Source organism: Trachypithecus francoisi, unplaced genomic scaffold (assembly GCF_009764315.1).
Source record: "Trachypithecus francoisi isolate TF-2019V2 unplaced genomic scaffold, Tfra_2.0 Lachesis_group6, whole genome shotgun sequence".
In the NCBI taxonomy this organism is placed as follows: domain Eukaryota; kingdom Metazoa; phylum Chordata; class Mammalia; order Primates; family Cercopithecidae; genus Trachypithecus; species Trachypithecus francoisi.
The window spans coordinates 87,270,283-87,297,193 of record NW_022681471.1 but is presented as its reverse complement, the minus strand read 5'-3'; the positions used below and the strand labels follow the sequence as shown (position 1 = coordinate 87,297,193).

Here is a 26,911-nt window from a genome sequence, read left to right as displayed (position 1 = left end):
GGGGCTTGGTTAACCGGCTCCCACCTGGCAGTGGCAGCAATAGTGCAGGACCCTTAGACGGTTCTCTGAGGTCACCCGCTGACTGAGAGGGCCCGTTCCAGAGATGGGAAAGGGGCGGATTGGGGACAACAACCAGGACAGAAACGTCTTTTAGCAACCCTGAGCCAACCTGAAGAGGGAAGAGGGTGATGATGCTTTCCTGGTTCCTCCTCCCAAGCGGGCCACCTCCTGGGGAGGGCCCTTTAAAGCTGGAATGTCACCTGAGATGAGGGAGATTCCAGCACTCTTGTTGAGAGCCAGCCTATGGCATTGATTTGCTGGAGTACTCCTGTAGGTGTTGACTTGCTGGAGGGCAAACCACAGTTGATGTGGTAAAGGCTGATTGTCTGCCAGAGGGGCCTGCTTCCATGACCAGGAGATCCGTGTGGGGAGGGTCCCTGTCCCTGGCAGAGATCAAGGCAGGTGCTGAAGGTAAGGCCGCCTCGGACGTGGAGGCCTGCCACAGCTGTCCTCCCACCCTGTCTCGTATTGTGTTGTTCCACTGATTTATCAGAGCACATCCGATTTGGGATCCTCTTGTCCCTTAGGGCTCCATACCACCCGTGATGGTGAACTGTATGTGTCAACTTGCCTAGGCCACAGGGGTGCCCAGACACTGGGTCAAACTGTTCTGGGTGTGGCTGTGTGTTTCTGGGTGAGATTAACCTTTCCCTGGAAAACTGAGTGAAGCTGACCTTCCTCCCCGATGTGGGGGGCCCCACCCAGCCAGTTCAAAGCCTGAGGCGAACAAGACTGCTGACCTTCTGTGAGTCAGAGGGGACTCCTCCTGCCTGAGTGCTGGGGCTGGGACATCAGTTTTTTCCCACCTTGGAGCATGAACTAAAACGTCAGCTCTTCCTCGGCCTCAAGCCTGCTGGCTGTCACACTGGACCTGCACCACCCACTCTCCTGGGTCCCCAGCTTGCCAACTACAGGTCTTGGGACTCGTGGGCCTCTGGATCCATGTGGGCCAATTCCTTATAATAAATCCTGCATATCTCCACCTAGACATAGACGTATCGCCTCCTATTGGTTCTGTTGCTCTGCAGACCCTGACTAATAGATGACCTCTTCCGTGCATCTCAGGGCTCCCGCTCAACTGGGGGCCTGGCTGGTGGTGGTTTATTTGCACTACGAGGGGGCGGCCTTGCCAGTGATGTTCCTTGTGATTTAGGCCAGGTGGGGCATTGTCTTCATAACTGCAGGCAACACTGGGCTGTGAGTTTGTCCTCCATGAATGTCTATTCCATCCAGGGCAGCCATGGCCTGGTGGATTGTTTAGCTTTAGCTGTCACTGACAGAAAGCAGGACTTGTACTTGTCAGGCGGCCCCTGAGAAACTACTGTGTGGACTCAGCATTCCATTCAGCCTCCTCAGACTACAGAGTCCTCATGCCACGCCATCTGTCACCAGATAATCCCACTGGAAGGTGCAGAGCTGATGGAGGACATCTTTGGCCTCAGCTAACGTTTTCCATCGCCAGTCTGCCCAGGGGGTTGTGAGGCCTCATGTAGTGTGGGCAGCTTTCCAAGCCACCACAATTCACAAAAATGCAAAATCCACATCAACTAGGTGTATGTGGACTGTGGTGCAAAGCCTCCTGGGGGTCATGCCCAGCTTCTGCACTAACTGTGCAGAATCCTTTAGTAGGGAAGCCACTTTTCCATCCTGTCCTGGGCAGCCAAGTGCTTCACTTCAGCCCCTGTCAGGTGGAGCTTGCTGTGTCTGTGGCTTTTTTTTTTTTTTTTTTTTTGAGATGGAGTCTCACTCTGTCACCCAGGCTGGAGTGCAGTGGCACGATCTCGGCTCACTGCAAGCTCCCCTCCCGGGTTCACGCCTCTCCTGCCTCAGCCTGTCGAGTAGCTGGGACTACCGGAGCCCGCTACCACGCCCGGCTAATTTTTTGTATTTTTAGTAGAGACGGGATTTCACTGTGTTAGCCAGGATGGTCTCCATCTCCTGACCTCGTGATCTGCCTGCCTCGGCCTCCCAAAGTGCTGGGATTACAGGCGTGAGCTACCGCGCCCAGCCGTCTGTAGCTTTTTCGTTTGGTTCCCTGGCTAGGTCCTTAAGGACAGGCAGGGTGAGACAGAGGGTGTCTCCTCCTCCAAATGAGAAATGGCCTCTCCTTCTTGACCCTTCCCTGTTGTCCCTCACAGCAGGAGTCTGTACAGAGGTTATGACCACTGGTCAGCTATTCGGAAGGGCAGAACGACAAGGGAACTGTTGTGGCATCAAGACGGGGGCTTTGAAGTGGATTCAAAGTCTTTTTGACTTTGCTGGTGGTCGCTGGCAAAGGAGAGGGTCAAGTTCCTCCCTCTCTCATGGTGGTATTCTGCTGCATTATCCTCTAGAGGGCGCCGGTTCTCTTCTCCGGGGTCTTCTCCGCCTTCTGGTCTCCTCTGATGAAAGATTATATGACCACAAGGTGACGTAGCACAATAAGGGTTATTATTATTCTCTGCCCCAATCACAGAGTAGACAGCCAGGCTTGATGTGGCTAGTATGAATGAGAGACCTACCCTCTGGGCCGTGTCCTAGCGAGAAGCGAGCAAGCCCAACATGGGTCCCCTGGTTTGGATTCAAGAGGACAGCCACCTCCTTTGGAGTCCTGGTTGGGACAACAATATAAACATCTTGTCTTAGTCACGTGAAGTAACAGTTTTGCCCCACCTCAACAAATCTGGGGTCTTGATATTGCTCCGGAAAGGAACAGAAGTGACGTCGTCTGTAATAGCAAATTCAAATGCGACAAGAGCAGAGGCATGCTAGCTGTTTACAAAAGCGCCTCCCCCAGCTGTGCTTAGGGCATCCACGTCAGCCTGACGTTGCTGCCTTAGAGCCATGTTCACGAGTCATATGCATCTCAAAGTACCCCAAATCACAGGGCCAACACACGGGGCTCCTCCCACTCTAGCCAGTCATGGGGTCAGGATAGCCCACCCTCAGCCCAGAGATGTGTACTCCCCCCACCTTTTGTGTTCAGACCCACAGGCCTTATAGTGTCCTGTGGGTGCCCCAGCAGTTCCCTGCCTAGTGGGGCCCCAGGCGGGTAGGGTGACCTCCTTCCCCAGGCAGTTCCACACCTGATCCCAAAAGTCAGTTCTAATGAAGTGGATTCCTTCAAATACTGGTGTTACTGCTTAGCCAGGCTAGTGAGGCACAGAGAAAACCCACAAATGTAGAGTATGGGACACAGCACAGAGCAATCCCATGCCAAACTGATGTAATGGCATTCCAAGTTTTGAGTTCCACCGCTTGAGACCATCCAGGATTGTTTTACCAATTAATTGTCCTACTGTCTCCTATCTATTTCACGATTACCAGAAATCCTTCCCTTTCCTCCTTGTCACTACAGGGATTTTGAGCGATTTAGGGCGTTGATGAAGGAAATATATGACCACAAGGTGGCACAGCATAATAAGGGTTATGGGGTGATTCTGTGACAGGTTTGCATGAAGTCCCTCACAGCAGGAGTCTGTACAGAGGTTATGGCCACTGGTCAGCTATTCGGAAGGGCAGAACGACAAGGGAACTGCTTGAGCATCAAGACGGGTTTTATTTGTCTAGGTGATGTCACTCAGCAGCAAAGCGAAAAGTCTCTGGGTCAGAGAACTCTGAAGGGCGGCAGCAGCAGCTTTGGGTATTTTATGGCCTGGGGCCTAACTTATCTATTCCCCAAAGATGAAAGATGTAGTGCCAGGTTTTCTGGGGTATGTAAAGCAGGAAGGCTCTCAATAGGCTCTCAATGGATAAAAGTCTATTTGTTTGGGCTAATTATGAAATAATTGGGTGTGTAAAATTTGTTTGGTGCCAGCAAACTTTTTAGTTAAGGGGTCTCAGCCTGCAGTGAAGAAATAAACAACTTGGGGGTCAATACATAGAGACCATGTTGGCTCATTTATATAACAGTGAAGGTGTAATTCATCCTAACTGGTCCTTAGAAATTCTGGTATAAAAGTTTAAGGGTAGAGAGTTATAGGAACAAGATAAGGATGCCTGCTTTCGTCACTTCTATTAAAGATTGTACTCAAAGTTCTAGCCAGATAAATTTTCAGGCAAAAGAAAGAAAGAAAAGGTGCCCAAATTAGAAAGAAAGTAAAACTATTTATATTCCAGATGATATGATTTTTATATATATAGAAATCCTAAAGAATCCACAAAAAAAAACTATTAGAACTCATAAACAAATCCTGCAAAATGGCAGACTACAAGATCAACACACAACTATCAATTGCTTTTCTATACACTATCAATGAAAAAGCCAAAACGGAAATTAAGATAACAATTTTGTTTACGATAGGATAAAAAGAATAAAATACTGAGAAATAAAGTTATCCAAGCAGATGCAAGACCTGTACAAAACATTGCTGAAAGAAAGTAAAGAAGGCCGGGTACGGTGGCTCACGCCTATAATCCCAGCACTTTGTGAGGCCAAGGCAGGTGTTCAAGACCTGAGGTCAGGAGTTCAAGACCATCCTGGCCAACATGGTGAAACTCTGTCTCTACTAAAAATACAAAAAAAAATTATCCAGGTGTACTGGTGGGCGCCTGTAATCCCAGCTACTCAGGAGGTTCTAAGGCAGGGGAATTGCTTGAACCTGGGAGGTGGATGTTACAGTAAGCCAAGATCACACCATTGCACTCCAGCCTGGGTGACAGAACGAGACTTCAAAAAAAAAAAAATAATAAGGAAAACTAAATAAAAAATAAAACTAAATAAAAGGAAAGTGTTCGTGGATAGTTAAGGAAAACTTAACATTGTTAAGATGGCAATACTCCCCAAAGCAACCTACATATTCAATGTAATCTCTAGCAAAATCCCAAATCCCTTTTGTGCCTAAAGGGGAAAGTTAATCCTAAAATTTATATGGAGTTGCAAGAGTCTCCGGATAGCCAAAACAATCTTGAAAAAGAAGAACAAAGTTGGAAGACTCACACTTCCCTATTTCAAAACTTACTGCAAAGGTACAGTAATCAAAACAGTGTGGTTCTGGCACCAGGATAAAATATAGATCAATGGAATAGAATTGAAAGTCCAGAAAAAAACCCATGCAGCTCAAATGATTTTTGATTAGGGTGCCAAGATCATTTAATGGGGAAAGAATAGTCCCTTCAACAGATGGCACTGGAAAAAATAGATATCCACATGTAAAAGAATGAAGTTGTACCATAACCCCATACCATATATAAAAGTTAACTCAAAATGGATCAAAGACCTAAATATAAGAACTAAAACTGTAAAATAACTAGAAGAAAATGAAGAAATAAATCTTCATGACTTTGGACTTGGCAATTGTTTCTTAGATATGATTCCAAAAGCATAAGGAACAAAATTAAAAAATGAATAATTTGACTTAATAAAAATGAAAACTTTTGTGTATCAAATGACATTATCAGGAGAATGAAAAGACAACCCAGAGAATGGGAAAATTATAATCTGATAAGGGTACCCAGAATATATAAAGAACTCTTACAATCTAATAACCAAAAATCCCCAGTTAACACTGGGCAAAGGACTTGAATATATATTTTTCCAAATAAGATATACATGATACACACATGGCCAATAAGCTCATGAAAAGATTGTTATTAGTCATCAGGAAATTCAAATCAAAATCACAATTAGATACCACTCTACATCTGCTAGGATGGCTACAAAAAAAAACCAACGAAACAGCAAGTGTTAGAGAGGATGTAGAGAAATTGGAACCCTAATACACTGCTGGTTGGAAAGTAAAATGGTACAGCCACTGTAGGAAACAGTTTGGTGGTTCCTCAAAAAGTTAAACATAGATATACTATATGATCCAGCAATTCCACTCCTAGTTATACACGTAATAAAATGGGAAACAGGTAGGTATTCAAACAAAAACTTATCCACCAATGTTCATAGCAGCACTATTCATAATAGCCAAAAGGTAGAACAGCTCAAATATCTATCAACTGATGAGTGGGTAAACCAAATAGGGTATAGTATATCCATACAATGGAATATTATTCAGCCACAGAAAGGAATGAAGTACTGTTACTGATTAACCTTGAAGACGTTATGCTATGTGAAAGAAGCCAGACACAAAAGACCACATAGTGTATGATTCTACTTATATGAAATTGTTATGCCCAGACCGTTTGTTCCCTGAAGAAGACCACCAGAGTCCAGAGTCAAAGCCAAGCGGCAAGGATCTTTAATGCAAGTTCGAACTTGGTCCCTCTCTTCTACAACATACAAGAGGGCCCCAAACAATGCGTGCGCTTGCTATTTATAGCTCGAGGTAAACAGGACTTGTCAGGTTACAGAGGAACAAGGCATTTCTCTAGGCTACAGCATTACAATTGGTTTACATGTTAATGTTAAGTTATGCTTTTAGCAGCCTTCTTATCGGTTCCTGCGCTTTTACAAACGGTTGTAACCTTATTGGAGCTTCCCCAGGTGTTGTTTTTCTTAATGTGTTTGTGTCGGGCAGGCATATGGGGCTCAGGAAGTTGGGACACAATAGAGGATTGTTTGTACTGGGCCCAGGACTAAGATATGTGGCAGACACTGGTAATTAGAGCAGGACAGAGACTTTCACAACTTTTGTCCTTACAATGTCTGGAGTCTATAGATAACCTTAATCGGTTAGGTCCGAGGTCGATCTTTAACTAGGCTCAGGGAACCGCCCGGGCTGTTTGCCTGTGGACTTCATTTCTGCCTCTTAGTCTCTTCATTTGATCTCTTTCAAAATAGCCATAATAGGCAAATCTATAGCACCAGAAAGCAGATTAAGTGGTAGCCAGGGACTGCGGGGAAAGGGGAATAGAGAATGATTGTTTAATGGGGATGGGGTTTCCTTTTGGGGTGGTGAAGACGGTCTGGAATTAAATAGTGGTAATGGTTGCACAATACTGTGAATGTCCTAAATGGCACTGAATTGTACAATGTAAAATAGTTAAAATAGCTAAGTTTCACGTTATGTGTATTTTACCACAATAAAAAAAAGGTGTTTATACGAGGTACAAGATGTGTGAATGGTGGCCATGAAGCAGAATGAATGAAAGCAAATGGCAGTGTGACTGAATGGGGGAAATTGGGGGCACCGTGGGAGAGAATAGATGTGAATGATTGGTAGAGTGGGAAGGAGTAGGAGCCATGAGGGCAGAGTGAGCCTGAAGGGGAGTGACGGTGTTACTTTATATCTGAATGGGTCCTGTGCTCTTGGAAAGCAGTCATGGTTACAAAATTCTCACAGCTCCCAGCTCCCTTTGGGGTTCCAGCAATGGGCTAACTTTAAAAGTCTCTGGATTACCTGCTCGGGCTACCATAATAAAATGCCACAGACTGGATGGGTTAACCAGAAGTTTATTTGGCATAGTTCTGGAGGTTGGGAGAAGTCCAAGATGAAGAGGCCAGCTGATTTGGTTCCTGGTGAGGGTTCTCTAAAAAGAAAGCCATAAGGCTTGCAGACAACTGCCTTCTTACTCTGTTCTCACATCACCTCTTTTTTGTGCAAATGGAGAGAGGGTGAGCAAACTCTTGGACGTCTGTTTTTAAAAGAGCACTAATCCCATTACACCAACGCCCCACCCTCATGACCTCATATAGCCTTAATTACCTCCCAAAGGCCCCATCCTCAAATACCATCACATTGAGAGTTTGGGCTTCAACATACGAATTTGGGGGATGGGGGAGGGGCGCAATTCAGTCTATAGTAGTCCCTAATGTATCTGCATATTCTGAGATAAGACCTATCGATATCTGTCCTGATGACTCAAGGATGACTCCTTTGCTTACCTGCCTCTATACAACCCGAGGTCTCCTTATTTGTCTTTGGGATGTTCCACATTAAGGAAAGTTTTCCCTATTGCAATAGCCTGAAAGGGCTCACCTGTGCATTTTCTTTCAGGTGATCAATTGGTAGAGTGTGATTAATAGGGCAGAGTGTTTGAGGTCGGGAACCTGATCACTGTCTGTCTCCGGTTATTCCCCTAGGCCTCAGGAGGCCCCATAGGACTGGGACTCTGGAATCTCCGCCCTCTCAAATCTCTCTGCAACAGGTTCCCGGGAGGAGGATGGAATGTAGGCCTGGCGGAGTCACAGTCAGATCTGTCTTCTCACCTAGTCTCCGACTAAGATCCCACCTCACCCGGGCCCTTTATCCCTAGGCTTCTGTCTCCAACTCTCCCTGCGCCTATGTTTACCAATATCACTTTCTTCACGTTTCTTTCTCCGAGGACAGATTGTACCACACCTCCCTATTGCACCAGTGGTATCTTCCAAAACGGACTGTACCAACCTGAGCCTTCGCCACCGCTAGGTTTATAGTATTTATCTCCCTACTGTTATTTTCTTGAAAGAACTACCAGCTCCACACGTTCTCCCTATCTGCCCAGTGATACTGACCTGTGGAGGGAGGAATGTATTTTCACACCGACTCTGCATCCTTTTTCCCAAGCGTTAGGTACTAGGGAGGTCCGTACCATTTCAGGCCTCCCCCATCTCCTCAGTGGTATCTCCCAGCGGAGGGGGTCTGTGGTCCTGAACTCTACATTTTTACACACCCGTTCTCTTGAAACCCCCCATATACGCCCATAATTTGCCCGTCACTAACTTTGCACAAAGGGCCCCACTTTTATCGCCAAGTCTTCAAAGTCCTCTCGGAGTTCTATCTTTTCCAAACCGTAAGAGGCATATTACTCTCCTGTACGGAATGGTAAGGGCTCTAAAGATGCCTGCTCCCTTGACAAGCTGGTTTACTGGCACGGCCATTTTTCTTGCCAGCCAAAGACGTACAATCATTGCAGTTAAGGAACAAAAAGTTTTGGTGTCTATAGCACTGTTCGATAACTATAGTTAGCAATAATTTATTGTACATTTTAAAATACCTAGAAGAGAAGATTTGAATATTCCCAACGCAAAGAAATGATAAATATTTGAGGTGATGCACATGCTAATTACCCTGATTTGATCATTACACATTCTATGCATCTATTGAAATAACCACTCTGCACCCCACAAATATGTACAATTTTTAAAAATTTAATCCTTAAATTAAAGAAAACCACAAAACAACTTTGGCTGCAAGTGCCAATGGCTTTGGGAACGGTACTGCGCCTGAGCAAGTATAGTGACTGGCAGTACCTAATGCAGGGTAAAGGTCGGGAAAAGGTGGCTGTCAGAGGAAGTTGTGACTGATTTTGGAAACACAAGGGGACCTTGCCCGAATAGGAATTCGGATCTTAACATCAGAGCAGGGTATGAGGCAGGGCAGAGTTCACATAGAACGGAAGTGAGAGGGCTGGTGGTCTGCGGGCAGAGTCGTCATTTAACCTCTTTGTGCCTTAGTTTCCCTAACTGTAAAATGGGGATGATGATGTTAATGATAATAATAATAATACCTGCCTTGTATGGTTGTTGTGTATATCAATTGAGTCAATATAAGTGTTTTACAACAATGCCTAGCATATGCATGAGTTTAATATTATAATATTATTATTAATACCATAAAATGGATACATATAAACACATAAAAAGGAATAGGGAAGTAGAGCAAACCAGGGCCAGGCTGAAATGTCTATATATATATCATAGGATTCTACATAATTATGTTGAGCTACAGTTATTTTTCTGAGCTTCCTAGAAGCCACAACGTAGAGGGGGAAAAAGCTCGTTTGCTTTCTTTATCTCACCCATACAAAGAAAGTAAGCCACTTCCTCGAAAGCAAAGATTTCCTTGATAAGACAGTTCTCTGATGCATCAACCAAGTCCCTTATCAGCAATCTTGTGATAAATACAGGGATAGGATTGCTCTGCTGTGACAAAATCCAAACTCTTGAGGAATAGCAATCTAAAAGGGGAAATTCACTTATAATCCCATATCACCACTCATTCCAAATAACCAATTTCTGATGAATTTGGTTAATTTCCACCTATACACCTCTCTCTCCCCCTTGTTCTTTCTCTTTATATTTACATACACATATAATATATATGTATGTAAATGTCTTCCTTTTGCTAAATCTGCTCATTAGGTAAAACTGTTTTGTCATTCCTTTTGCCCTTTCCAGAATATATTAATAATGGTCACAGTAGTAATGATAATGATAATACAAATGATAATGATAATAGAAGTGACACAACAGGAGCCGACATGTAGTGAACTCACACTGCACCTGACACCTTACTCAGCATTATATATGCATGATCACTTTTAGTTCTCATAATGACCTTAGGAAGTAGGTACCATTGTTATCTACCTCTTACAGATAAGGAAGCCGAGTACCAGAGTGGATAAGCAGATGGCATGGGCTTGCACAGCTGCTCACTGGAACTTAGAGCTGGAATAGCCCTGACTTAACGAACACTTGTTGATGGAAGGTATTTCAGTATCAGGACATAGTGATATTTTTAAGAGATGCTTTTTTTCTTATATGCATGTATCATGATTTATTAATCAGCCCCATATTGAAGGACTTCTGTGTAATTTCTGCTACAGTGTGGCAGTGATCTCTCTTGTCTTTTTCTTTAACTTTTATTTTAGGTTCAGGAGTACATGTGCGAGTTTGTTATATAGGTAAACTCATGTCACGGGGATTTGTTGTAAAGGTTATTTCATCGCCAAGGTACTAAACCAAATGGTTATTTTTTTAATCCTCTCCCTCCTCCCACCCTCCACCTTCAAGTAGGCCCCAGTGTCTGTTGTTCTCCTCTTTGTGTCCATCAGTTCTCATCATTTAGCTCCCACTTGTAAGTGAGAACATGCCATATTTAATTTTCTGTTCCTGTGTTAGTTTGTCAGGGTAATGGCCTCCAGCTCTATTCATGTTGCTGCAAAGGACATGATCTTGTTCTTTTCAAAATTGTTATTATTATTTTTTGTAGAGACGAAGTCTAGAGATGAGGTCTTGCTATGTCGTCCAGGCTGGTCTTGAACTCTTGGGCTCACATGATCCTCCCACCTTGGCCTCTTAAAGTGCTGGGATTACAGGCATGAGCCAGTGCACCTGGCCTGATCTCATTCTTTTTGATGGCCGCATAGTATTCCACGGTGTATACACACCACATTTTCTTTGTCCAGTCTACCACTGATGGGCATTTAGGCTGATTCCATGTCTTTGCTATTGTGAATAGTGCTGCAATGAACATACGCATGCATGCGTCTTTGTGGTAGAACAATTTATATTCCTTTGGCTATATACCCAGTAATGAGATTGCTGGGTTGAATGGTAATTCTCTCTTTAGCTCTTTGAAGAATTGCCACGCTGCTTTTCACAGTGGTTGAGTTAATTTACATTCCCACCAACAGTGTATAAGCATTCCCTTTTCTCTACAACCTCAGCAGTATCTGTTATTTTTTTATCTTATCATCTATCTTTGTACACAGTGGTGAGCATTTCTAGAATGTCTGGTTCAAAAGATGGCACGTTTTGAACTTTCGTAGACATTGCCAATTGCCTTTGAAAAGTTAGTTCAAGTTGACACCCCCCACTAATAATGAATGAAAATACCCTTTCTAATCTTCTTGTCATGGTTTTAATCCTTGCCATTTGATAGTTGAAAATATCTCATTCTTTTGTGTGTGTTTGTCAATGAAGTTGAGTATCTTTTCATATTTTTTTCCTTTTATATTTCTTTTGTGAATCATTCACAAATGCTACTTTTTTTTCTGTGGGAGTTTTAAATCTTTCTCTTACTTTTTTTTTTTTTTTGAGACGGAGTTTAGCTCTTGTTGCTCAGGCTGGAGTGCAATGGCACGATCTCAGCCCACTACAACCTCCCCCTCCAGGTTCAAGTGATTCTCCTGCCTCAGCCTACGAAGTAGCTGGGATTACAGGCATGTGCCACCACCCCCAGCTAATATTTTTTGGATTTTTAGTAGAGATGGGGTTTCACCACGTTGGCCAAGCTAGTCTCAAACTTCTGACCTCGGGTGATCCACCTCCCTTGGCCTCCCGAAGTGCTGAGATTATAAGCATGAGCCACCATGCCCGGCCTTTTTCTTTTCTTTTTTTTCTTTTCTTTTCTTTTTTTTTTTTTTTTCAGGCAGAGTCTCACTCTGTTGCCCAGGCTGGAGTGCAGTGGCGCAATCTTGGCTCACTGCAACCTTTGCCTCCGGGTTCAAGCCATTCTCCTGCCTCAGACTCCTGAGTAGCTGGGATTATAGGCATGTGCCATCATGCCCTGCTAATTTTTGTATTTTTAGTAGAGACGGGGTTTCACCATGTTGGCCAGTCTGGTTTTGAACTCCTGGCCTCATGTGATCCACCCACCTCAGCCTTCCAAAGTGCTGAGATTACAGGTGTGAGCCACTGTGCCCAACCCTCTTACTGTTTTTTAAAATCTTTTAGGGAAAACTAACTTAGATGAAAATGTTTTGGGTCAGACCTTTTATTGAAGCAGAACATACAGAGAAAAGCATATAAAGTATACGGTTTAATGAACTTCCGCCAAGTGAAAACACCTTTGTAACCCATACCTGGATCAAAAAGCAGGAAATGACAAGCCACCCAGAAGCCTTTATCATGCCACTTCCAATCACTATCTCTTGATTCACGGCTAACGACTTTCTGATTTCTACCACCATAGATTATTTTTCCCAGTTCTTGAATGTCATATAAATGGAATCATACATTATTATTCTTTTGGATCTGGCTTCTTTTACTTACCATAATGTTTTGAGATCCATCCTTGTTACTTTATGTGTCAGTAGTTTGTTCTTTTTCCATACTATTCACTATTCCTTTTGTATAAACATATCACAGTTGTTAATCCATTCCCCTGCTGGTGGATATTCCATTTTAGCTATTACAAATAATGCTTCTGTGAGTGTTCTTGTGCATGTCTTGGTGAACATATGTGTGGCATTTCCACTGGATATATACCTAAGAGTGGAGTTGCTGAATCCTAGGTTAGGTGTATCATCTACCTCTTGCAGATAAGTTAGATAACTAACTTAGATGTTAATTTAGATGTTCAGCTTTATTAAATTCTACCAATCTGTTAAGTGCCTACACCATTTTACTTCCAACAATGTATGAGAGCTTCAGTTGCTCTACATCCAGCCAACATTTGGAGGGAAATTGGAAGGGTTGAACAGATCCAGGATTTAGGGGGAGAAAGACTCAAATAGAATGCAGATAGCCGGGCCTGGTGGGGTGGCTCACGCCTGTAATCCCAGTACTTTGGGAGGCCGAGGCGGGTGGATCACGAGGTCAGGAGTTTGAGACCAGCCTGACCAACATGGTGAAACACTGTCTCTACTAAAAATACAAAAATTAACCAGGCGTGGTGTCAGGCGCCTGTAATCCCACCTACTTCGGCGGCTGAGGCAGGAGAATCACTTGAAACCGGAAGACGGAGGTTGCAGTGAGCTGAGATCGTGCCACTGTACTGTAGCCTACGTGATGGGAGCAAAACTCCGTCTCGAAAGAAAGGAAGGAAGGAAGGAAGGAAGGAAAGAAGGAAGGAAGGAAGGAAGGAAGGAAGGAAGGAAGGAAGGAAGGAAGGAAGGAAGGAAGGATTCAAAAAGCCTTTCGGGAAAGCTGAAGATTTTTGGTCTTAATTTTAGTTTTCTGTTGGCATATAGTGGTATCTCATTGTGGTTTAAGTTGGCCTTTCTCTGATGACTAGTGATGGTGAGCACCTTTTTATATATGTATTGGCCATTGGATATTCTCTTTTGTGAATTACCTGTTCAAATCTTTTTTTCTGGTTTTTCTATGGATTATCTATCTATATTTATCTTATTGTTTGTAGGAGTTCTTTATAGTTTCTATAGTATAAAAGTCCTTTGCTATAGATAGGTATTGCAACTATCTCAGAAAAGCCGTTTTTGAAATGAAATATTTCATTTCAAATGAAAAAGTCCTTTTGAAATGAAATATTCTCTCTGAAGAATATGTTCTTTATTTTGAAAGTATTATCATTTTGATTTTTATCCAACCTATTGAATAGAAGCATTCAATTACAGGGATCATGTCATTTGATGATGTGGCTGTGGATTTCACCAGGAGCAGTGGAATGGACTGGTCCTCCTCAGAGGACCCTGTAATGCTAGAGAACTATAGAGAGATATAGAGATGTAATACTATGGAACTTTAGCCATCTGGTCTGTGGGTGAGGATGGCTTCCGTGAGTAATTCATGGTATATCTAGTAGAATAACTTTCCATCTCTGAAGTGCTTCAATATTTTGACCTCAGGTTCTAGGGATTAAAGATTCTTAATCCCTCCTAGACTGAACAAGGTGTTTCTATTTTTCATCTCCATGTGAAATTTACCTCTCATGAATATGTACCTTTCTAACTTTTTGAGATCCCAAAGCCCACACAGACGTGCCCAAGTCTTGTATCATTTCTGTACAGGGTATCCTGTGACCAAACCAGATGTGATTACCTCTTTGGAGGAGGGAGGACTTTGGATCATAGACAGAGAAGTCTCAAGTTTGAGTTGTACAGATAAGAAAGAAATGAGCAGGCCAGGCACAGTGGCTCACGCCTATAATCCCAGCACTTCGGAAAGCTGAGGCAGGCGAATCACTTGAGGCCAGGAGTTTGAGACCAGCTAGGCCAACATGGTGAAACCTCTTCTCTACTAAAAATGCAAAAATTAGCTGGGTGTGGTGGCCACATCTGTAGTCCCAGCTTCCTGGGAGGGTGAGGCACAAGAATCGCTTGAACCCAGGAGGCGGAGGTTGCAGTGAGCTGAGATCGCACCTCTGCACTCCAGCCTAGGTGACAGAGTGAGACCTTGTCAGAAAGAAAGAAAGAAAAAAAGAGAGAGAGAGAGAGAGGAAGAAAGAGAGAGAGAGAAAAGAAAGAAAGAAGGGAAGTGATGAGAAGGATACTGCAGTGGGTCAGTGAGGGCTGGACATCTTTGAAAGCTCAGAAATATCTTCTTAAAGGATATTGCTAACTGCAAATTGTTAAGTTTTGTGAGCTATTGTCTCACAGTAATGTTGGAGTGAGATGGTGAAGAGCTAGCCTCACCACAATCTGGCCTCGTCCTTCTGCTTATTCTCTTGTTCACCTCAATTGCTTCCAGCTTTCCTAAAAGGTTTTTGCGTTGTTTGAGTCCTTCTCCCCACAAATCCTGGATGTGGTATCCTTCTAATCTCCCTTTCCCCTGCTCATGGCTCCCTAAACCTATTTTTACCTTCTCTCACTTATTTAGTTTTATTTGTTTATGTATTTTTGAAGCACAATTTCACTCTGTCGCCCAGTCTGGAGTGTAGTGGCGTAATCTCAGATCACTGCAACCTCCGCCTCTTGGGTTAAAGTGATTCTCATGCCTCAGCCTCCTGTGTACCTGGAATTACAGGTGCATGCCACCACGCATGACTTATTTGTGTGTGTGTGTGTGTTTGTGTTAGTAGAGACGGGTTTTTGTCATGTTGGCCAGGCTGGTCTCGAACTCCTGACTTCAAGTGATTCACCTGCCTTGGCCTCCCAAAGTGCTTAGAGGCATGAGCCACCATGTCTAGCCTCTCCCCAGTTTTAAAGTATTTTTCTTAAACAATAAAATTCGCTTATATTTATCATCACTTTCCCATTCCAATTTCTATTACAGCAACTTGGGTTTTTTGTTTGTTTGTTTGTTTTTTCTCAAGCTCAGAGTGTAGGAAAGAAATGTACTTGGAATTTCTTTCTGACTGGTATATAGGCTTGAAAGAAAAGTCAGTCCCACCAGAGACCTGCTTCTGACAAAGTTGTATTCATAGGCTAGAGTGTGGATTATTATTATTCTTTCTAGAAGCCTGGCAAGCTGATGACCAGCTAGAGAGGCACATTTTGAGGCCTCGAAGATATGAGGGCTGTCAGTTGGAAGCCAAACCTCACCATAAATCTAGCCACAGGTATTAAGGGAAACCCAATTTAATTAATTAAGTAAGCACAGTCCTTGGAAATGATACTCAGGAAAAATGTCTCCAGATTTAATACCAAACTCGCATAGAACAATTCATAAAATCTACTATTATTAAGAATCGCTGTTTTGTCATAATGGAGAATAAGTGCCATACAAGAACAAAAGGGTTTATCAAATGATAGGTAGCTACAGATTTAAAGATAGCCACTAAAGAACAGCAATTAAAAATATACTTTAGGCTGTGTGCAATGGCTCACGCCTGTAATCCCAGCACTTTGAGAGGCTGAGGCAGGTGAATCACCTGAGGTCAGAAGTTCAAGACCAGCTGCCCAACATGGTGAAACCTGTCTCTATTAAAAATACAAAAATTACCTGGGTGTGGTAGTGGGTGCCTGTAATCCCAGCTACTCGGGAAGCTGAGGCAGGAGAATCGCTTAAACCCGGGAGGTGGAGATTGCAATGAGCCACTACACTCCAGCCTGGGTAACAGAGCAAGATTCCATTTCAAAAAAAGAAAAAGAAAAAAAAGAAAGAAAAGAAAAAGAAAGAAAAGAAGAAAAAAACAAGAAATCAGTATCTAAAGCGTTGGCACCCTTTATGGACCCACAGGGAGATGTGAGATTTGATTACCTAGGCTCGTTGGGGCACAAGGCGGGGGAAATCCAGTTGGCATTAAGGAAGGGGGCTCTGGCATTCCTTGGCATGCAGTGACAGCTAGCTGTTTTCATGATCATCTGTGATTATCTTGGTTGAAGTGAACACTTCAAGGCCTCAGGTACTTGAGTATCCATCCCAACCAAAGAGTACAAAGAACATGAGGGACTGCTTCCTTATGGGAGTGGCTGCTTCCAAAGGTGCTGGCCATTGCAAAGAATGGCAAATTGAAATTCCTAAATTCTCTGCTCAAGACACAAAGTGAAACTCAGGCATTCTGTAAGAAGAAATTATTACCATGAGTGTCCATTGAATGTTTTGCCTACATTCCCGCTCTGTTATTTGAAACTTCAGGCTTTGATCATGAAGAGGGGCTGGGGGGCTGGAAGAATGGTGTTGTGTGGGAGGAGTGGGAAAATGTACCTTAACTCCTAATTCCCCTGACTTCCTGTGTAAGCACAATCCTTTTGGATTCATTCTCCCCCTGAAGAGACTGTATCTGCCATAAATAAAGACCCTGTAGTGACCTGAACTGAGAGTGATTTTTTTTTTTTTTTTTTGAGACAGAGTCTTGCTCTGTTACCCTGGTTGGAGTGCAGTGGCACGCTTGGCTCACTGCAACCTCCGCCTCCTGGATTCAAGCAATTCTTCTGCCTCAGCCTCCTGAGTAGCTGGGACTCACCACACCCGGCTAAATTTTTTTTGTATTTTTAGTAGAGATGGGGTTTCACCATATTTGCCAGGCTGGTCTCGAACTCCTGACCTCATGATCCACTTGGCTTGGCCTCCCAAAGTACTGGGATTACAGGCGTGAGCCACCGCACCCAACTGAGACTGATTCTTTTTAAGGGAAGCCAATTTTCATCTCTCCCATCCCACTCCTCTATCTCCAAACCTATAACTGTCTTATGTACCAAGCACTTCATGCGTTTTACAAATATTAATTCATTTAACCCTCCCAATAACCCCATCAAGTAGCTACTATTATTATCATCCTTATTTAACAGATGAGGAAACTGAGGCACAGAGAAATTAAGTATCTCTTCCAAGGCAACACAGCTAGTAGGTGGTAGAGATGGTTTTTGAACCCAGGAGAACACATGCTCTTGATTCACGCTATCCTCCCTTCCTTCCCCACCCTGAGTGATCTGCTATTTCTTAATTAGAGCTTTGAATATATGGAGGAAGTGACAGAATACTGTGACGGAAGGGTACTTCTGGGCATTGAATAAATGAAGAGAGTCAGACATCACAGCATTTTTTGCATTGTTTATCGATACCATCCTTTATTAAACGCACAAGAGAAAGAAATGAAAGGAAAATAAAATCTGTCTCTTCGAATCTGAGTCATGGATGAATTTTCGGATCAATTTTCACGTTCATATCACACCCCTTGAGCCATTCAGATAAATCATGGCCAGAACAGTGCCGCCTCCAAGAATTCCTGGGAAATGAAGGAAAAGAGAGAGCATGAAGTGGACAGGTTGAGGGGTGGCAGTGACACTATCCCTGGCTGCCCACAGTCCGGGTCATCCCCATGAACTTACCAGGCAGACAGTCATTCTGTGAGGACACAATCTGCTTGGCACACATGATGTCATCCAGAATATGGCGATGAGCAGGTCTGAGGGGAAGAGAGGGACATGCTGATCTAGTGCATTGGGGATAGGGTAACAGTGAATGGAGGGCCCAGGGGTTTTGGGTTCTTTGGGGCCTGAAGAACCTCAACCACTATGTTGGCTGATTCTGGATGACCTTGATTCTCTTGTCATTGGTTATAAATGATCTTAATCACCATGTTAGCTGGTTCTGTACAACCTTAACTCATGTTGACTGATCCTGGATTATCTGGATGGTCATGTTGGCTAGTTATGAATAATCCCAACCCCCATACCATTTGGTCCTGGACAACCTCAATTTCCATTTGGGCTGGCCCCAAATAACCTCAGTCTCCATTTTTTCCTGTCTTGGACAACCTCAACCACCATTTTGGCCAACACTGAACAACTTTAACTGCTATTCTATTTTGTCCTCACCCACCAGTCTTATCTGGAAAGTTCTGTCATTTCTGCATGGAGGTTATCTGTTTCTGTTTCTAGAATCAGACATTTGCTTCTTTCCTCGGGGCCTGGGTAACTTCAACCCCAAATCAGGACAGTCTCTATCGCTATTCCACATGGAGATAAGTTTCCTGTTTCCTGAGTCTAAGAAAACTTCAGTGTCCTTTCTGGGTGAGGATTGGGAGCTCTGAGCTCTGAGCTCTTCTGTCCTAAACAACCAAAAGTTGCTCAGGCAACTTTTCTCCTTTTCCCATCACTTTTCTCTTGTTGCAGGAGATTATGGCTTAAACAACCTTGCCCTCCCAAGTGTGGGAGAGTAGGGCCCAGCAGGGCTTCAGTGTGTCCCCAGGGCTGACTTACCATGACAATCCATGTGGCAGAGGTTCTTGGTGGGTGTAATGCCATTGTCACACCACCAGGCAGAATTCAGTTGGAAAATGCCATATTCACTGCTGCCATCAGGATTGTGGTCCACGAAGGCGGTGTCAAAGCCACTCTCATAATGAGCCATGCACAGCCCTGGGGCAGGGAGAAGGGAGGCAAGGAGTAGGTATAGAGCCTGGGAATAGGGAAGGATAGGATGGGGGGAGGACAGGGATGGTTGTCATCTCAGTTGTGAGGGTGGTGATCTTGGTTTAGTGGTGGTGATGTTGGTGATTCTGGTGAGACATCAGTGATGGTGGTAGCAGTGGTATTCATGATGGTAACAGCAGTGATATTGATTGTAGTGATGGTGTTGATGGCAGAGATGGAGGTGATGGTTGTGAAGGCCATAATGGTGGTGGTGTTAGAGTTAGTTAAACTACTCAGCATAGTCAGTCAGGGAGTGACTCAAGGGATCATGCCCTGGCCTGGAGAGGTGATAAAGGACAAGGGGAGCCTGGGTCTGAATGTGGTGGGTGGCTCAGGGGCAACTGGGATTCTCACAGTCTCCAATGCCGTAGCCCTTGTAGCCGTTCAGCCCTGCCCGCTCCATTCTTGCCGCCAGCTCGCAGCGTTCATAGATCTTGGAATCCACAGTGACAACCATCAGCGTGGCCAAGGTCACTACCACAGTGCCCCAGGCCTGCATTATGGCACCTGTAAGCCCTCCCAGGTGACTTGCTCCAGACTCACCCTGTGGTGTTCGGAATTAGGGGCATTCTGGAACTCTGGGCTCTATGAGCAAAGGTCTAAGTGGTAGATTCTGGAACACGGAGCACAGAAACCTAAACACCTCCCAACACTGTTGCATTGGGGATTAAAGGCCCCACCTCCCAACACTGTTGCATTGGGGATTAAGTTTCTGACATCTGAATTTTGGAAGGGACAATATTCAAACCATAGCACTCATCCTTGGTCCACCTCTCTGCACTTAAAGTGCTGTTCCATCCTAATTTACTGGAATGTGCCCCACATTTCATATTACAAATGGCATATTACATATACATTCTTATGCCTGCTTTTTCAACTTCATTCTCATTCTGCCTTTTGTTCCTCCATTCACTTACACTGCCTTTCAGCCACTTATATTCACCCATACTGGGCCTCATATTATCACAATTCCCCACAGTCTGCTTAGCATTACCCAAATTCTCTCATGTCATATTCCTTCTTCACCCCACTCACTCTCGCTCAGACTCATTTCCTATATTTATCTTTATTTCCCACCCCTGCATCAAATGACTCTGGCTTACTCGCACGTGGCCCAGCCTTCAGCTTCTTTCATTGACCTGGGGCCTCATTATTTCCCCCATTCATTCCCTTTCTGCCCCTCCTTCACCTCTATTCTCTCAGATGCTGTCCCAGGAACACCCCCATTTCCTGGAGCTCTGTCCCTATTACTCCCAAACACTAGGTGAAGTTACCCACATATACTTAGCCTACGCTTGGTCACTGTTGTTTCTCAGTTTTCTCTTCATTGCCTCCATTTACTCTTACTCTGCCTCTCACTGCCTCATTCATTTAAATCTATTCCCATTGTAACCCCTATCACCCTCTTCTTGCTCATATTCTGCCTCCCAGTACCCACATTCTGTCACACTGTGCCTCAAATTTGTTACTTTTGCTCACATCGGGCTCCCCATGGTTCCTCGCTTTACTCACCCAAGTAAAGGTGAGTTCCACTCTCTGCCTCGCAATACCCACCTTCACCCATCCTCTGCTCTTCACTTTCATTCCCTCTCACTCTGCCCAACATCACCTCCATTCATGCACACTCTTCAGCTTATTCACATTTGCCGATTCCCACTGGGATCCCTGTACACCCACGTTCCTGGGCTACTACCCTGTATTACGCCCATCTAATCCCAGTCATCTCTAGTCACCCTTCTCCCTCATAGCACCCGCACTCAAACTCGGCCTGCTTCACATTCTACCATGTCTCCATCTCCACTCTTTTCTTCTGTCCTTCCCGCACCCCATTCTTCCCTTTCCATCCCACATTACCCACATTCACTCCTACTGTCTCCCTAAATTCCCCTCTCTTCATTCATCTTGTGCCTCATGAAACCACCATTCATTCACACTCTAATCCTTATAAACTCCACTCACATTCACCCCCTTCAGTTGCCCCATTCAGAGTCTGTTCCCACTTTCACCTTTTTTCCGCTGAGATTGTGCCTTATTTCCCAGCATTTACTTAATCTCATCATAATCTCATATTCATTCATAATTGAATGCATGCATAGTCATTCCCTCACTTTGGCCCACATCCACTCCACTCTGGTGTTCATTCACCTCCATTCCATTGCCCTTTGCCTCTCCTTGCTCTCATTTACTCCCAATTTGCCCTTCAGTCACCATTATTCATGCTCCTCACCCACCAGTCCCATGTGTCTCCTGTTCGCTGACACTCACATTGGCCAACACAGAAAAGTCTGATGGATTGCTCAGGATTTGATTTGGCTGCACGCACCAATCCCACCACAAACACCAGTGGCTTCAAGAGGAGGGAAGCGATTCCTCTTTTGGAGGCAGGTAATCCAGGGCTAGTGTGGTGGCTCCAAGGTCACCAGAGACCTGGCTCCTTTTGTGCTGTTGCTCTGTCAACCTCACATGCTGCCTCTGGTCCAAAATGACTGCTCACAATTGGCGAGGCTTTTGTGGTCTTGATAAAATGTATCTTAAGAGCAATTGTAATGATAACTCGCCAGCCACGTGGGGGCTTCTCTCATTGTCTTTCAGTGGGAATGTCATGTTGTGCAGACTCTGTGGTGGGACCAGCCACCTGTCAGCTTCTCACTCTCCTTCACCTAGCTACCTGCTGCTTAGGTTACTGTACGAGGAGGTCATACCTGTAGGGGCTGATGGTAGAGGTGGGAGTCCTCGCTCTGCAGCAGCAAACTTAGCCTCACATAGCTTGTGCATGCACACCGTGGGCCCTGGGATAGTTTCTGAGGGGCTGTATCACTGGCTCCTCTGCCCCCCAAACTCCCACCAACCCTAAAGGATTTCCTCCTTTGTGTAGGTGTGTGTGTACAAGGTGGTTGGAGATGACGTTTAGGTGCTAGAAGGGGCGACACTGTGATGGGCCCTAAAGGACCAGCCCTTTCTATTTTCTACCCCCTAATACATTGAGAGAGTGGATAACTTGTATACCCAGGAGGTGCTGATGTGTCAGGGAGCAAGAGATGTGAGTTCCTTTTTTACTTTCTTTCTTTGTCTTGTCTGCTGGGAAGCTCCATTCCTTTTTGTTGTTGTTGTTTGTTTTATGTTTTTGAGATGGAGTCTCACTGTGTTGCCCAGGCTGGAGTGCAGTGGTGTGATCTTGGCTCACTGCAACCTCTTCCTCCCGGGTTCAAGCGATTCTCCTGCCTCAGCCTCCCGAGTAGATGGGATCACAGGCGCACTACCAAGCCCGGCTAATTTTTGGTATTTTTAGTAGAGACGGGGTTTCACCATGTTGGCCAGGCTGGTCTTGAACTCCTGACCTCAGGTGATCCGCCTACCTCGGCCTCCCAAAGTGCTGAGATTACAGGTGCGTGCCACCTCACCCAGCTCATTATATGTGTATTTTTAACGTTACTATATAGTGTTAGATTGCTTCAGACTGTTCTTTACAAATCGGATCCTTTTTATGGTTTCCCATATGTCCAGAATGAAATATGAGCTCCCTGGCCAAGGAGGCCCTACAGCACCTGGCCCCAGCCTACACCTCCTACACTCCCAACACACTGACACTGTCTACTCATCCAGAAAAAGCAACCTGTTAGCCACCACTTAATACACCCCTTCACCCCTGGTGTGTGTGTCTCATATCGCCGTTTATTTTTCAGCTTGTCTGCATACCGACCTACCGTCCTTCAAACGCTACAACGTAAACTCCCAGTCCTGACCACTGGATGAAGCCAGTGGCTTTTCCCTACCTCCTACTCTTTGTGCACGCAGAGCAATTTAGCCACAGACCCCGCCGTCCCGTTCTTTTACACTTGCAACCCTGTTGCTGCCCTCTAAGTTCAAAGTGCGAAATTGCCGCCTGCTAGAATCTTTTCCTTAGTTGGGCACTTCCTCTCCCCGCCTTGCCGTAAGAACATTGGTGTCTGAAGTCTTAGGAGTACCGGCCTCTGCAGAGCTAAGTAAACACCTGCTCTGCGACGCAGCCCCAGAAGCAAAAATACACGGTGAGCGCGGCCCTCTCGCCTGGAGGAGTGACGTCACCGGCAAGACTACCTTCCCTCTGCGCCTGCGCTGAGGCCCCATGTTGACTATTGGCGGACGCGGGGTGGGGGTCTCAAAGGCGCCACTGAGCGTGCGCAGAACCGACCGCTGCAGCCCTTTAGGCTGCGGTGCCAAAGAGTCGGTCCCGAAGCGGAAGTGCTTGTTGGGGCCGGGCTTTGTAACGGTCTCCTGAGCAGCGAGCAGAAAATCTGTTATCGAGAGAGAGTGAGGTTGAGGGGGCAAGTGCTAGGGGTCGTGGGCTGAGTGATGGGGAGTTCTGCGGGATGAGTGAAGTGGGAGTTGGGGGTTGAGTGATGGGGGACCGAGAGGTCAGTGGACGAGGTTCTAGGGGCTCGCTGGTGAACAAAGTTATGGGGGCTAAGCAGGATTGAATGGGGCTTATTAAACTTTGACTTTTACACATTTTCCAGCACAGTGACCTGCCCCTAAGGGTTCATGCCCATCCCTCAGGCCCCTCTTTAGACGCGCCCCGCTCCTCCCTCTGCCCTATCCCCTTGCCCAAGCCCCGAGGTGGGGACCTGGTGTGAATGCTCGGGCCGAAGTGAACCTGCACCCCCGCACCCGAAGGCCTCTTTCCGGCTCTTGGGCAAGGCGGCCCCGGTGAGGTGAGCAGAAGGAAGGAGAGGCACCTGCGAGGTCTCACCTGACCCCGAGCCTCGCCCAGAGTTGGGGACCTGGGAGGAGGGGTAGGTGCGGGGTCTGAGGGAGATGGGGGTAAAATGTAATTGGGACAATAGTTTTAGATTGTAGTTTTTTTGGCATTTAATCAATAACATTTGAAGTATAGATTAATTCAGAAATAGAGGAAAAGAAAATCAAAAGGAACTAATTCTTCCCCCACACATTTAAATGTCCATTTTTAGACATTTTTGGTGTGTGTAAGGATATGCCTTTTAAACATTTAACATATAGTTTTAAAATGGATTCCCGCAGTTTTAAAACCTACTTTGTTTTCATATAAAAGTTTAATGTAATTCAGCGTAAGATTTTTTGTACACCTTTAAAAAACGTTTGAGATACGTATATCACAAAGTGCATAGATACTGTACAGTTCCATATAACGCTTTTAACAGCTTTGTAGCATTTTATCTTTTATATTTGTTATTATTAATCCCTTATGTGTCATAGAGGATCGTTTAAGTGTGGCATTATTAAAATCAATGCTGAGACGTGGGTACGTACAGAGAAATTATGATACATTATGATAAATTATTTCCTTAAGGAAAATACCTAGAAATACACTTTATAGGTCAGTACACAATTTAAGATATGTGTATATAAAACCTTTTGTGTTCAATGTTCGCATGAAGGGTGAATAATACACAGATTGTTAAAATCACATGGTTGCCCAGACTCTTCCAGAGAGCAGTCTGATGGCCAGCTGATGTGAGGGGATTGCTAGGCAGCTAATTCTGGGTACTGAAAGTCTGATAGGTCTCCTCATCTGCTCTACTCTTCTCCACTTGTTCCATCTCAGCCGTCACACATATCTGCTTTTTCCCGAGAAGAGCAGGAAATGGCCAAACCCCAGGTAAGTGTGTTGTCTGTTTCTTCATTCCTCTATTTTACTGTGGATGTAGCGAAATTTGTGGAAATCCCTGCCATAAAATAGGAAAGTATTTGTAAATAAGGATTAGGATTAGACAAAATAAGAGACAACAGATCAAGGCCAAGTTAGAATGTAGAGGTGTGCAGGACTCAGGGTGTAACAGATATTGATGTTGGGCTGTCAGTTTCTCTTTGAGCCTTCTGGTAGCCAAAGGAAACATAAGCAGTACCTTGGTTCACCTTACTCATCAGGAGAGAGCACACAGCCTTCGTGGGAAGTCAAGGTTGCCTGGAATTGTGTTTAAAGGTATTTCTTTGCTGGGTCTTCATGTGGATAGTGCAGTTGCCCTCAACCACAGCCTGGTGACAAATGCTTTCCTGCAGATAAGTCCTACAGCTTTCCTCAGTGAGCTGGAGACATCACATCAAAATGTAACTTGGGAATGAAATCTCTTAGGGAACCTGCTTGTCTTTCCAATGATTTTCCTGAAGCAGTTTTCTTAGTTGGACTTTGAATTATCTTTTGTCCAAGAGACAAAAATTTTTCAGATACCTGCAGCCCACCATATTTTTTCTTTCACTTTAAACAATTTTATTTTTTAAATTAACATACAGTGAAATTGATTTTTCTGTTAGATTGGTGTAACTAATCTATAGGACAGATAATAGTTTCATCACCCCAAAAAACTCCTTCATGCTACTCTGTTAATAGTCATATCTTCCCCAGCCTGTAACCTCAGGCAGTGGCAGGTCTGTTCTGTGTCACTATAGTTTTGTCTTTTCAAGAATGTCATATAAGTGGGGTGTCATGTATTATGTAACCTTTTCTTTCTGAGATGATTGATTTACATGCAATTGAAAGAATAATGCAGAGAAATCCAGTGTACTCTTTTCCTAGATTCCCCCAGTGATAACATCCTGCAAAAACCATAGTACAATATCAAAGTCAGGATGTTGACACTGATATGGTCAAGCCCCATCATCGCAAGGATCCCTCAAGTTGTCCCTTACGGCCACAGCCACTACCCTTCCTCCACTAGACCCATTCCTAAACTCTTGGCAGCTACAAATCTGTTTTCCGTTTTGGGAATTTTGTCATTTCAAGAATGTAATAGAAATGGATCGTGTGGTATGTGACCTTTTGGGATTTTTTTGTGTTTGTTTGTTTCCACTCAGCACAGTTCCCTGGAGATTCATCAAAGTTGTGTGTGTCAGTAGTTGTTTCTTTGTTATTGCTGAATAGTAGTCCATGGTATAAATGTTCTCCAGTGTATTTATCCATTCACCTGTTGAAAGACATTTGGGTTATTTCCAGTTTTTGGCAATTGTGAGTAGAGCTACTTTAAACAATCATGCACAGGGCTTTGTGTGAACATAGGTTTTCATTTCTGCGGAGTAAATATTGGATTACTGGGTCATATGGTAAGTGTATGTTTAACTTTTTAGGAATCTGCCGAATTATTTTCTAGAGCGGTTGAACCATTTTTCATTTCGCCCAGCAATGTATGAGTTCCAGTTGTTTCAGATTTTTGTCAGTACTTGGTATTGTCAGTATTTTTTATGTAGTCGTTTATCTCATAATGATTTTAATTTGCATTTCCTTAATAGTTAAAGATGTTAAGCATCTTATATATGCTTATTTACTTTTGGTCTATCCTCTTGATGAATGTCTGTTCAAAAGTTTGTGCCCATTTTTCAACTGGATTTTCTTGCTGTTGAGTTTTGAGAGTTCTTTATATATCCTTTATACAGGTCCTTTGTCAGATACACGGTTCGCAAATGCTTTCTCCAAGTGTATTGCTTGTCCTTTTCTTCTCATACATTGTTGTTTGCAGAGCAAACATGTTTAATTTGGAAAATTTCCAATTTATGAATCATTTATTTATGGATCTTGTCCTTGGTGTCATGTCTAAGAACTTTGCCTAACACTAGGTCATGAAGATTTTCTCCTATTCTATAATTTTATAGTTTTAGAGTTTACATTTAGATAGATGATTCCTTTTGCATTAATTTTTTTTTTTTTTTTTTTTTTTTGAGATGGAGTCTCTGTTGCCCAGGCTAGAGTGCAGCGGCGCCATCTCGGCTCACTGCAACCTCCACCTCCTGG

The 26,911-nt window shown here is 44.2% G+C and overlaps 2 protein-coding genes across 2 annotated transcripts in view; one reads left to right on the top strand and one right to left on the bottom strand.

The window, feature by feature from the left end:
• Positions 1–17,787: 17,787 nt before the first annotated feature.
• On the bottom strand, positions 17,788–20,991 carry LOC117078155 (sperm acrosome-associated protein 5-like). The gene is given in 5 exon segments (XM_033201641.1): positions 17,788–17,981; positions 18,085–18,097; positions 18,100–18,161; positions 18,954–19,116; positions 19,525–20,991. Coding segments are annotated over 5 exon segments (480 nt in total). The 5' UTR covers positions 19,670–20,991; the 3' UTR covers positions 17,788–17,884.
• Positions 20,992–23,351: 2,360 nt separating this feature from the next.
• Positions 23,352–26,911, top strand: part of ZNF182 (zinc finger protein 182) — a 41,488-nt gene continuing 37,928 nt past the window's right edge. Inside the window, 3 exon segments of the mRNA XM_033202061.1 lie at positions 23,352–23,465; positions 23,667–23,861; positions 24,734–24,787. Of these exon segments, the coding sequence (XP_033057952.1) occupies positions 24,773–24,787 (15 nt within the window). The 5' untranslated portion in view covers positions 23,352–23,465; positions 23,667–23,861; positions 24,734–24,772.